The 13,630-nt window shown below is 45.7% G+C and overlaps 1 protein-coding gene across 3 annotated transcripts in view; it reads right to left on the bottom strand.

The window, feature by feature from the left end:
• Positions 1 to 13,630, bottom strand: part of LOC133018343 (receptor-type tyrosine-protein phosphatase F) — a 127,087-nt gene that overhangs the window by 39,242 nt on the left and 74,215 nt on the right. For all 3 annotated transcript variants that reach the window (XM_061084691.1, XM_061084689.1, XM_061084690.1), the window contains exons 13-19: positions 10,754 to 10,780; positions 7,521 to 7,638; positions 6,234 to 6,806; positions 5,437 to 5,537; positions 4,081 to 4,328; positions 2,331 to 2,409; positions 904 to 1,128 (exon numbers count right to left, since the gene is read on the bottom strand). In XM_061084691.1, the coding sequence (XP_060940674.1) occupies positions 904 to 1,128; positions 2,331 to 2,409; positions 4,081 to 4,328; positions 5,437 to 5,537; positions 6,234 to 6,806; positions 7,521 to 7,638; positions 10,754 to 10,780 (1,371 nt within the window). The remainder of the gene's footprint in view (positions 1 to 903; positions 1,129 to 2,330; positions 2,410 to 4,080; positions 4,329 to 5,436; positions 5,538 to 6,233; positions 6,807 to 7,520; positions 7,639 to 10,753; positions 10,781 to 13,630) is intronic.

Raw genomic sequence — 13,630 nt, 5'->3', positions numbered from 1 at the left:
CAGGCCTGCTTTACAGACTCCCTAGGCCCTGTAACCAGGCCCTCGTCCTCCCTCTTAACTCCAGCCGCACTAATCAATCTCCTCTGCTCTCTTCACGGTGGAGAAAGATGGAGAGAGAGAGGGAGAGCGAGAGAGAGAGACACACAGATAAGCACAGAGCGAGCGAAAGAAAGAGAGAGAGAAAAAGAGAGAGAGAGAGAGCGAAGTGGAAAGAAATAGGTGAAATGTCTGGGATTTGGTTTCGGACATGCAGCACTCTCCTCTCTCTCTCTCTCTCTCTCTCTCTCTCTCTCTCCCTCTGTGGCTGCCCGAGGCCCCAGCTACTGAATATGCATGTCCGGGGAAGCGGAGGAGCCCAGAGCAATCGCAGAGTCTCATTCTTCGTGCAGTGAAGTTTACCCCTGACCATCCAATGGAGAGCCGGGCCTGCGTGTTATTGCTGTTTGATGAGTGTATGAGGCCTCCACTTAGAAAGCCAAGAGTCTTGTATAAGCGTTGTAAAGAGATCTGCACCGGGGCCCGGCTGGCTGCAGAAATGGCCCGAGCCGGATCTCTGATTTAATTGTCCGCTGATAAGGGAGTTATCAGGACAGGCTGCAATGGCTTTTATAGGCAGCAGTATTAAAGGCTAAATGGTAGTAAAAAAAAAAAAAGAACAACAATTTGGCTCGCCACTGCCGTTGTGAAAAGGCTTTAGGGGCAGAGTAGTTACAGCCTGAGGACCGGTGATAAAACCTAAATAGTTTGTACGAAAAAAGAAAAGGTGACATATGTACCGAAACGGATCAGATGAATTAAATAAACCCAAACTCTCACATGAGGTGTGATGTTGAAGGAATGATTGTCTGTCTTAGATTGGTAATTAGTATTTTTACTAAATGTATCTATGCATGTGTGTCTTACATAATTTGCAGCGCCTTCCGTCCCGTCGGATCGCAGCATGGCCAGGACGAAGCACAGGTACTCCTGTGGACTGGTCAGAGGCTTGTTGTAGAAACCGTTGTACCTCTTCTCATCCCCCAGGGTGAAGCTGAGGGGCAGCGACGCCAGTTTGGCAGCGATGTAAGGTTTGGAGGAATCCAGGTGACGCCGACGCCTCAGGACGGGACCTTCACTCGCCTTGAGCAGCTGTGGAAAACATCGAGGTTAAAGGTTAAGGTCAAGTTTGGTTACAAAGGACCCTGACCTCTTATTTCTAAAGCAAGAAAAACATGTTTATCTAATTAGAATAAAGGCTTCAATTATTGCATCACTTGGTGACATGGAGGTAAAGGGTTAATTCTTCACAGCAACCACTTTATGGCCCAAATAAAGACTGTGGGTTGTGTAAAATCCTCAGTAATTAATGTACAAAAAAGGAACTGGATCCTCAACCATTAAATCTAAATCTAAACTACGTCCAGGTCTGGGTATAACCATGACTCCAAATTAGATATAATGACTCCACACAGCTAAACTGCTCCTCTGCTCTTTGAAATAAGTTTGCTAACAATACAGCCGAGCTTCGAAAGTGAGCAATTAACTCTTGCTCCATCACACAATCCCAGCCTGACTGCCAGCCTGGTTAATAAATGAGCAGGAGCACACGGCACTGCGGCATTGTGTTTTCAGCGGCATTTTGTTTTCTGTTAGCGCTGTCTCACGTGCCGCTTCAGATGTAGCTTTATTAAATCATTATGTCGGGGGGGGGAGGAGACAATGGCCTGCTCAATGTTTAATGACTCGGGGAATCCCATCTCTCTCCCTCTCTCCTGGTCTCTTCTGTTATGTCTAAACAATGCTTGAACAATAGCAGCTCAACCCAGCGATCCCGGCAGTTTACTTGAAAATCATGCTGTTAATATTTAGGCATGTCATTAACTCTAAATTCCCTCATGGACCAAGAAGATGTTTATTCAATGGAATAATGAAGCAGCAATAAATCTTTATCCTCATTTGAATACCTTGTGCAAAACTTTGTGTGGAGTTGGAAAACCCTGATTAATAAAGACATAAAACGGGTAATTAGGAACAACTGTTTTAAAAAGTGCCACATAAATAAAGTTTTATTTCTGGTATACAAGTTTAAGATTATTCTCTGACCAATAGAAGTGCTGCATTCAACAGCAGGGCACTGTCTTCAGACCTGGCGTCCAATCAGGACTCTCCGCCCACCCCAATGAGTCATGGTTTAAAATCTCTCTGTCCTGCCAACCCCCCCCCTTTGAGCCATGGAGGGTGGAGCTAATTAGCTGCAACCCATGACATCCCACCCAGTTGGAGAAGAGGGAGATACTATTGGAAACCCCTGACCTGGCACATTAGCCAATCAGCCCCCAGCTGGCACTCACCTCATCCAGGTCCATCTCGTCTGGATTCTTCCACTGCTGCTGTGACTGGGAAACTGGCACCACCACGATGTAGTACCACCTGCCAAGAATAATAAAGCCAGTGTTTAAGACAGACTGAGTAAAGCACATGCACCCTGAGATCAATGCCGGCCGGGCACATTAACACAACAACGCAGTCAAATCCTTCAGAAAGACCGTTTTTTTCACTTGGTGGCTTGCTGGGCAGATTTGAAAACTTAAGTGCTACACAAGTTGGTACAACCAAGGTCGAGCAGCAGCAGACTGGCGCTGCGTTCTCCAATTAATGGCTAATCACTGAGAACATCTGCCATGCAGACTGGAACAAACAGTATCCCAGTGAGAAGAGCCTTCAGTTAATAGAGATCCCAATGGGATTCCAACAGGTTAATAGGAGCAGCTTTGTGACTACTCATGTGTATTTTCACTTCCGTCATTGTTAACACCAAAATTAGAAGGAAAACAGAAGCAGTAGAAAGAGATTTAGTAGTTTCTGCTCAAACTGAGAAGTTGAGCGCACTCGTGTGTTCACAATGTACAAACATCTGTGTGTGTGTTTATTTATGTGCTGGCTCTCTCTTGCTGTCTCGCTCGTGTTCTCCCCGAGTCGGATCCTCTCTCAGCTCTAAGTTTTTTCCCCACTGCTGCATTCAGCCACTTGTGAAATCAGCTGCTGCTGACAGTGAAAGCAGCTGCTTCACTCCCCTTCTCTCCAGGCCTCCACTCCGATTCAACAGTCAGTCAAGTCTGGGAGTGGGAGAAGACATGTATAACAAGACTCCTCATCCCAGCACTCTTACCAGCGCGCGCACACACCCCTCCATCCCCACATCCTCAATCACCTGCGCTCTTTGCCTGTCAATCCAAGCCAGAACTTGGCCAGTGCCTGACAGCTCTGTAATCTTTTTACCAATCAACCCTGTGCACTCCCCACCCTCACATTTATCTGTGCATGTGTGTGTGTGTGTGTGTGTGTGTGTGTGTGTGAAGGAAAAGCTTCACTCGTCAGGGTCAGCCACAATTCTGCTCTTGACAATTTGAGTCGAAAGATAATACAGCCCACCCTGATGTTAAAGGTCACAATTATAATCAGCTGCTGTGCGATAAAGTTGGCTGAGATTAGAAGCTGCAACTTAAAGTTTGAAAATAGGCTCGGTATTGATCAGGTACAATTGTTCCACTCGTACTGTGGTTGCAGTTTAGAAAGGTTGTTCAGGTTTCACAGTTGTCGGTGATTTAGCTCCACAGGGATGATGACAACAAATAAGTGGATGTTAAGTGGAGCGAGGCTACAAACTAGAAATTACACGCTAAATTCCCTCCGTCATTATTATGTCTATATTTATTTACTCACTCAATTTGATGTTTTTATAGTGATTATATATATTTACTGTAAAAAGACGATGTGATGTATTCGTGAGTAGCAGCTGTTTGATTGTGGTTCTGCACAAATAAATGAACGTTTTCTAATTTAAAATGTTCAAACTGCCACCGTGTGGGTTTGTCGATTTCGCAGTAGACTGAATAAACCACAAGACGCTTCACTAATCGCTGGAGGAAAATCTTGGGTCACTGCATCAGCCAAGAATCAAGCAGACATAAAGCCACGTCGTCCCTTATGGTAATCTAAGAAAAAGGTCGACTGGCTAACAAGAGTCAGGATCTGTCGGTGGATCTGTGCCCAGTGTCAGAGGAACCCTGTGTGCTCGCTCCACTGCCTGTGACCACTGACCTGACGCGTGTGGTGGTCTGGACCTTGGGCAGCTCGATGGTTATCTTGCCGCCCTCGGCCTGGTGCGTGCTGGGCTTGGTCTTGATCAGGTCAGGAGCAGTGCGTATGGACACCTGCTGCTGCAGACCACCGGCCATGTTGCCCCTGCTCGTCAGCACAAAGGAGTAGTCTGTGTCCGGCTGCAGCTGCGCTATCAGCTTCCTCTTCAGGTTTCCCTGCACTTCCACGCTTTGCTGGTTGTATAAGATCTGCAAGCACACCAGGGGAAACGGTACGAGTTAATGGGTTCTATACATGTAAAGCACATCTACTAGGCAAACACAATCATGTCATTCACACATGCACACGGACAGAAGCAGTGAAGTCTTGAGGGAGGTGTCCATCTAATCCGACACCTCCTCTCATCTGCGTCAGGGTCCCACTTTCCCATCGGTGCATATCTAATATTTTCTTACACTTCAAATTGTCTTTGTTGCATTACCACAGAGTGAGAATTGATCGATCATTTTGACAGATTATAACACCTCATAAGTGGACCATAGTCTGTTTTTCTCTTGTTCTTTATTTTTTTGATTTTCAGAGCAAATAAGCAGTCACAGCATGACACGCTGGTGAAAGTGTTCACCACTTATAGTGTTGGGCTGCGATTCAATGATGTGACGTTATGTAAATGTACATTTTCAAGTTCAAAGTTACCCTCATTGCCACACGGTGGAATTAATATCAGTACAGATGGAATAGCTGTAACATTAAACCACATAAAGACATCAAAAGTATCAGCATAAGTGCAAACGTCTGGTGCACGACTCCACTTATCAGACAAACTGTCGTGTTGTGTATTTAAAGAAGCTCCATTCCCTCCTGCCTCCGAGTGACCTCCACCTCCTGCCTGTTCCTTGAGGGAAGAGGCTCATCAGGCCTGAGACGATACACTGTGTGTGTGCAGATGGAGTTCAGTGAGAGGAATTAGCCGACTCTGATCTGTGATGCTCCGATGATAATTGTGTACATTTTCTTTTATTCACCCTTAAGTGCATTTCCACATCAGATAGCAATTGAAAGAGACAGGATGCTCTAGATTGTGGTACAATTAGACAAGCAGACTCGGCCGCACTGTGTTTGTTGAGTTTTCTCAGTAGATTGAGTCTATATTGTATTTTTTTTTTGTGGTTAAAAATATGTATATCTTACAATGCCTTTCTGCGATTGGTATTATTCAAGTGTAATAATTAAATGTATTGCAAGGTATAAAAGTAACCGATGTAAAATGTTCATTCATTTCAGGTTTATGTAAATGTTAATAGTGTTTAAGGTCAAATGTTGTACCTGTACTTGAGTATTTGGAAGGAGACTCACCTTGAAAGGCACTTGGGGTTTGTAGTTCGGAGGCAGGTCCCAGCTGAGGAGGACGGATGTTTTCATCACAGCTTTGACGCCAAAGTTTAGTGTTGGAAAATCTGAGGGTGGGAAAAAAATGGTTTGATTAATATCTTAACTGAGGAATCTTGTACACCACATTGTAATTTCTGTGTGTAATTGAATTTCACAGCACTGTACAGCATGTAACCCTCTCAGTAAACAATGTGAATGGGACCAGACTTGACACGCCACGGGCAAGTTGATCAAGAAAATAGCCTGAAAATAGCCTTCATCTCCTTAAGCCTTTCACTTATTACACCGCTTCTCACAACAAGACATATGCAACGAGCCGAACTCAACAACATTATTACAGAGAAATGTATACTGCAGCGGGAAAGGGCAACGTGTGTCTCAAAATAGGCATCGCACTGGTTATAAATAAAAAATACATTACATTTATAAGATTATAAAAGAGGAGGTACATGCTGCGTACGCGTTAGATTTGTGTGAAGTGGGGGGGGAGGATGAGGAGGCATGGTAATGTGACTGCAGCGTGTAATACGATTAGCACTCTAGAAATCAATAAACAGTGCTGTACAGTACTGAGTGGTAGATGAGGAAGACACGCGGCTGATAAAGACAAGAAGAAGAGTCGGTTAGTGAGCGTTCAAAACAGTTCTCGCTCACAAATATATGCGTGGAGAGTTTGTATAAACCGAAAGGTGCGGCTCTGATGTTATGTATTCAAATCAAATACCTCAGCTATGTGTATATACAAATGTATGTTTTCCTACCGTTCGACATGGTCCTGCTCTGAATGCTCGGGCTGAGGGGTCCCGCGCCCTTGCTGGTGTACGCCTGCACACGGATGTCGTAGGTGGTGTCAGGATTGAGGCCCAGGATGGTCATGTGCGTGTCGGACGTGCGGTTGGTGCTGTTCTGCTGACTGTTAATGTCCCGGTACACCACCACGTAGTGAACGATCTTGCCGTTCCTCTCCGCCACCAGCGGCGGCTCCCAGGTCAGCTGGGTGCTGGCCTGAGTCAGGCCTGTGACTTGCAGGTTGAAGGGGAAGCCCGTGGGCACGTCCTCTGGGGTGCTGATCTCCTTCACGTAGGCCTCGCCGATGCCTGCTCTATTGCGAGCGCTGAGGCGGAAGATATAGGTCGCTCCTTTGTGCAGTCCGGTGACGGTGTAGTGGTCATCGATCTTCCTCAGTTCGCGTGAGGTGAAGGTTTCCTCGTCGGTGCGCTTGTACTGCAGCTGGTAGCCCATCAGCTCGCCCACCATCTCCTTGGGAGGCTGCCACTGGATCAGAGCCGTGTTTTCCATGGTGGTGCTGATCATCATGGTCGGCCTGCCTGGCACTGAAGAACAAATTTAAGAAGAGCGAAAACAACAAACGAGTGACTTTTAATTCTTCAAAATACATAGGATCTATTTCAAACTGCACTCAGATTTAAGAAGACAATGAAAGGGAGCTAAAACCATTGTAACAGCAGTTCTAACTATTATAGCGAACATACGTGAGGCTAACATCAGGGTTCATGCACATTTTGACCAATGGAATTCCATGACTTTTTAATAATTTAAACCAAATTTCCATGACCGAACATTTTGTGAAATCTCGATGTATACACGAAAAAGAGACAAAATGTAGTATTTAAACCAACAATGAGAATTCCACGGCATACAGTATACCTTTAATGACACAAACCCAAGTATGCCTGCTTATATTTTGAGCATATTTCTTTAAAAGCATATGAATCATTTAAAACTCAGCGTAAATGAACGACATGAAAATATGAATATAACAAATTTCCACGACTTTTCCAAAACTTTTGGGATTGAATTTTTTTCCATGACTTTTCCAGGCCTGGAAAACACATTTTAAAATTCCATGACTTTTCCAGGTTTTCCACGACCGTAGGAACCCTTTAACATACATGTGGTAGACAATCTTCTAATGATAACACTGTCTCGAATGAGGAAGACAGAGGTTTCAAGCCTAAAGGACAATACCACTGTATTCACAGATGGCACATAACCAAACTTTTCTGATGATATAAACCAACTCTGACCTGCCCCCGTGGTGGTGATGACCTTCGCTTTGCTCCGGGCGCCGTCCCCCTTGGTGGTGTACGCTGCCACAGTGACAGAGTACGTGGTCTCAGAGTGCAGGCCGGCGATGAAGGCCTCCTGCAAAATGAAAAACAAAAAAACCACAAGATCAGAGGTTAAAAGGAATCAGCGAGCAGAATGACACCGCCTCAGTGGCATTCCGCCGACCCGCCCCCCATCCCCCCAGTAACAAAAACCCTTTTCACACAAGCGCCTAGCCCCTGAAAAATCACACAGCACCAAAAGAAGCCATGATAGGATTAAAACCCCGTTCTCCATCCACTGGAGGCTTGTTGATCAATTTGCCTATTAGGAAAAAATATTAGGCATTCAATTACTTTGAAGGCACACAAACACAAACACACACACACACACAGGACCAGGAGCTTTTCTTAGTCGAGAAAAGCTCCTCACCCCGAGTCGTAAGGCACACGCACAACCCGTTAACCAACAAACCAACCACACGAACCAGAGCGTCACCGGTGTGTCAGTGTTCATGTCTGCTGCGTGGATAAGCACCAGATTATACCCAGAGGATTTTAGGATCATCACTTCACTGCCCACAAAACAGAACACGTCCGACTGTGGGACGTGTTTTTAAACTCTTCAAGATTAATCTTAAAGATGAATAAACATCAGAAATTTTGGTTTTTAAATCCTTAAAGTTAGCTTAACGACCTCTGGGTTCTCAAGTGCGGCAAAGATTCACGCAGCTCGAACACGAAAACAGACACACTGAGGTGGTTGAACCAATCAGTAACTCAGCAGTGAGGAACAAACAACCGCGGTAACACACTGTTATTGGTAACCTGCTGCAGTGCTGGCACTCACTTCACCAGACTGCATCAGACTGGATAAAAACACACACCCACACACACACTGGAATCAAACACCCTGAGCTTAAACAAAGAACGTATGTAAACAGACACACACACACGCATATGGGAACGCACATACTCACCTGTGTACATTATATGTACTGTATATAAAATACACACTTTAATATACACCTATGCACACACACAATGCTACGTGCAGACGTGCACACACTCGATACAAAGAACAAATGAGCGCCTGTGGCTTGAGCACACACACACTGGGGCCACTGGGAGGACGAATGCACCGATGCCTACGAGCCTTCCTGTTGGAACTTCCTGCAAAACTTCCCACACCCTCGGAAAACGGTATATGGCTCCATCCTAATGCTGTTTCTCCAACTAATGAAGTATTAATTTCCTGACCATAGAAGAACATTGTCTATATAAGCCAGCTCTGTTTGACAATGGGTTTTACTGCCCCTCTCTTTAAGGGACATTCGGTGCTCCCGTACTCGCCTTTAAGAGGGACGGGCAGGAAAAATGCTAAATTACTGAATCATAAAACCATTTTAACTTTATGGAGAAAGTCTCATTACTTTAATCATACAAAATGGCTTTCACAGTCTCAGCCGAGGCAGCCGCAGACATCTTTTTTCCTCCCTATTCTGGCAGGAACGAATCTGGTCCAGTAGCACTTTTAAAACTCAGCAGAAAATAAAGAAGCCGGGCTTCAAAGTTTCCTTCAGAGCAAATGCTTAGAGCAGCACCAAAGGGCATTACAGAGATTATCAAGTCGACTAGTTATAGAAATGGATTCTTCTCCACAAGCCTCCCTACACCACGATCCTCACCGGGGTAGAAAGTGCCAGGGGAAAAATGGGCAGCTTTGTTCAAACAAATACATTTGCTTCAGATAAGCTTTTGCCTAAGCCCAACATTTGATGTTCTCCATGTGTTGTTTGCATTAAACCTGTCATAATTATGTGATAGATGAATATGGCTTCAGCTCAATCAATTCTGTCCTCTGTGAAGGAGCCACGGGTCGACGAGACGCTGCTGTTGTTGACGCTGGTCTGCAGCGAGTCACACGGAATGATTTAACTGGCTCACAGGCTGCTATTGCCTAAACATGGCTGTTAAAGAAATAATACAGACGTGTGAACAGATGTCTTCCTCAGACATCTCTGTCTGTCAGGTGTTAATCAACACGTTCGGAGGGGAGGCGAGCCTGACTCACGCGGCGTGGGTGTAGCTGGAGGAATCTGGCCGTGTGTGCCATGCATCCCGATTTTTCTATTTAACTCAATGTCATCAGATAAATAAAAATGATCTGCACGCATCCCACCGGCTCCCTTATACATAAAGAAAAAAACACCGTGTTGATATATAAACAGATAGAGCATCCATCAACCTTTACGGGCGGTCGCCAATCGGATTATTCCCTTTTTCTATCTTTTTCCTTCTTAAACAATCCATCTGCCCCAGTACCGATGCTGAAAAACAGTGTTTGTTATTCAGGCAGGTTTTTTTATTGAATTTCTGACTGGGAACAGTAAGTGACTGCATTTAAGCTAGTGCAATCTGACGTCTGGGAAGTAATAAGCCATAACAAAAGGGGCTATGTGACAGCCATGGAACAGTGGGCTGCCATCCAGGCAAATGAAAAGAACATGAAAGGCTGGTGGCAATCTCGGAGATGTGTGGAGCTGATAAAACACACACGGCTCCTCCCCTCAGATAGACATGTCATCGGGAACAGTGGGGGAGACAGCAGGTTAGGTGAGCCTGATTAATGTCAGCGCCGCACTCGGATAGTGACACACAGCCTTCGACTGCACCGTGCGCTCAGTGGGGGGGTGTGGGGTGGAGGGGTTGGGATGGTGGGGGGGCTCTGCATGCTCTCTGCAGTAAGTGCCTCCCGTCCAAGTGACTGCCCAGCTGTTACTTCGAGCTTTGTCTTGCAGTAAAATGTTTAAATATTAGACATGAATGCAATCAGCGGTGGAGAGAAATCCTCATGCTCGGTGGTTGAAGTATCTCTCAGAGAACATCACACAAACACACACACACACACACACACACACACACACACACACACACACACACACACACACACACACACACACACACACGGATATATAGAAACCCGGAGCCATTAGAGCACACATCTCTTGCTGTGGTTATGATGGGGTTATGATCTGTCGTGAGGATTCGCCCCGAGTGGATTACAGGCACGGCTTGCACAGAAATAAACACACACAATTCATAATCCAAACACTCAAGCGCACACACAAAACCCCCTGCAAAAAAACGTCAGAGCGGATATAAGGCCTGCCCTGCAAGACAACCCAGCAGCACACATGAGGGTTACTCACATGCTCGGTGGACTCCTCAATATTCCACTGATGAGAGAGAAGACACAGGACACAGGGTTGGGGGGGGGAGAGAAATGAGTCAGAGACAACACAACAGACACGGAAAAAAAGCACTGGTCTTTTTTTCGCTTGGAGACAGATGAATGTTGGTGTCAGAGTCATGCAGTGTAAAAAAAAAAACACAGAGAGAGTGTGATGGAGGAGAGGGAGTAGAGAACAGAATGAAGACATGTTGAGTGGCATGAAACAAATTGTGTAACCCAAGCAATGAGCAATGATTGTGAAACTCAGTACTGTTTATGATGCACTGCCTTGTTTGTCATTTTCCTACGAATCAAATAAAACTTTTCCCCTTCCTCTGCTGCACAATCGCAAAAAAAACGAAATCTCACTGGACGTAAACCAAACGCAGAATCGATGAAATATCTCCTCTTTCGTTACAAAAGTGGAAGAGTGGGGCTTTTATTCATTAGATTTTAATATGTTTTCAAAATGTTGCTCCTTGCTGTGCTTGGCCAAGTGATTCCTGAGGGAAGTGAAAGCCCATTTCTGCGCCGTGGGGCTCCGTTGGTGCAGAGCGTGAAATCCTATTATCAGTGCCGCTATGCTAGCCCCGTGACATCAAACCCCATCGATGCAGAACGCTACTGCCCGGCGTTTACCAGCAACTCGCTCTGCGGCCCGGCCCACTGCAGAGGCGCTCGCTGATGGGTGGCCCGGCTGACAAGGGCCAGTGGGGGTGGTGACACCGGTGACACTGATGAGGGACAGAAAGGAGGACGGGATGGATGGTTCGGGGGCGGAGGAGGAGGAGCGGTGGGCGATGGGTGATGATGGAAAACATTTTGATTTGATCATTAGGGCGCATGGCTGCTGTAACAGCTGCCGGTGGACCACTAGGGACCCGAGAGGGAGTGGATTAGTGAGTGATAATGCTGGGACATGAGGGGATCACGGGAGGAAGTGGGAGAAGTTACGAGACCAGAAACTGAATTTGAACCGTTGAGAATTCTAGGTAAATGGGCGAATTACCAACAAACACATTTTTCACCGACCCCTGGTGGTAGATCGAGGTATGACGGTTTTCCATTCACCTGGATTTAGAGATCTCTGGCTCTCTTGACTCCCTAATTCAATGAATGACATTTTGGTAGTTTTGCTCATTGCCGGAACAATCAGACTCTAATTAAGGCATTTATTAGAATGTTAGGTTCATTTGAGGACCTCTGCAAAAATGAGAGCAGCAATTATTAATCATTACACACGTGCCCTTTAAGACAAGGCTTTTGGGATCCTTGCTTTCCTCCTCATCTATCATCCCCTTCTCCTCCAGACTCTCACAAACACAGGGAACGAGCCTCACACACTGTTAGTCCATTGTGCTTAAGAGAGACTGCGTTCATCATCCTCCAATTGACTGTTGGGATGTGAAAAGACAAAAGACCCTCGCTTCTCCTCCCAGCTCCACGCGGAAGGGTCTTTATCGCCAACTGGCTAACTGAAGCATGGGCTAGGACTCGGCAAGTGGGAGAAGTTACGAGACCAGAAACTAAATTTTAACCCTTGAGAATTCTAGGTAAAAAGCGAATTAACAACAAACACATTTTTCACCGACCTCTGGTGGTAGATCGAGGTATGACGGTTTTCTACTCTCCTGGATTTAGAGATCTCTGGCTCTCTTGACTCCCTAATTCAATGAATGACATTTTGGTAGTTTTGCTCATTGCTTGAACAATCAGACTGTAATTAAGGCATTTATTTAAATGTTAGGTTCATTTGAGGATTACTGCAAAAATGAGAGCACCAATTATTTATCATTAGACACGTGCCCTTTAAGACAGGGCTTTGGGATCCTTGCTTTTCTCCTCATCTATCATCCCTTTCTCCTCCAGACTCTCACAAACACAGGGAACGAGCCTCACACACTGTTGATCCATTGTGCTTAAGAGAGACTGCGTTCATCATCCTCCTGAAAAGACAAAAGACCCTCGGTTCTCCTCCCAGCTCCGGAAGGGTCTTCATCACCAACTGGCTAACTGAAGCATGAGCTAGGACTCGGCGTGGTCCCTGCTGCAACTGGTCGAGACACCTGGTGCATCAGGATCTGCCGCCTCACGCTCCCCTGGCTTAGCGGGACATTAAAGAGTATAGCATTTAAGAACAGCTGCTACTTAACTCCATGAATAACAGTTTGCGACGTGCCTAATTGCTTAATTTGTTTACCGTCGACTCCACACAGTATGTCAACAGATCAGCGAACATGGCTCACATTATTCCTATCTCGTTTGGGGCTTAATCCCTTTCTATTGCAACTTTCTTGAGCTTTCTGCTTAAATCTGAGGGAGAATTATAAATTATCCCTCATTTATATTTCGATTGCCGACGCAAGCTGAAAACACATCATTTGCTGATAAGCGTCATTTGCGGGAATGGAGCGGTATAATTTGCAGATGGGTGAATGCAAATGTGATGACATGGGCTGAGATGTGTGGCCATTAAAATGGGAACGAGGAGGGAACGAGTGATGTGGAAGAGAAGGAGCTGTCAGGATTGATGGAGTGATGCAGGCTGAGGTGCTTCTTTCCCCTTTTTTTTCGACCCATTCCCATCCAACTCCAATCTGAAGGCCTCAGAGGTAGTGAAGCATTACCTCGCGTGCACACAGACACACACAAACACACCGACCACAAGAAAACGCATGAGTGGTCAAACGAAATGAACCTGGGAAAAAAGGCAAACCTCTGCAGTACAGCAAAAGTGTACAGGCTCCAGCTAATGACTTTAAACTCGATCACGCCATTTCGTCCCAGGTTGTATGGATGACGATATGAAACCAGGAGCCTGGAGGCTGCTGTGACTCCACCGTGATGGAGCCGG

The sequence above is a fragment of the Limanda limanda genome, chromosome 13 (genome assembly GCF_963576545.1).
Source record: "Limanda limanda chromosome 13, fLimLim1.1, whole genome shotgun sequence".
In the NCBI taxonomy this organism is placed as follows: Eukaryota; Metazoa; Chordata; class Actinopteri; order Pleuronectiformes; family Pleuronectidae; genus Limanda; species Limanda limanda.
The sequence above is the reverse complement of the archived record's forward strand: the minus strand, read 5'-3'. Positions and strand labels throughout refer to the sequence as shown.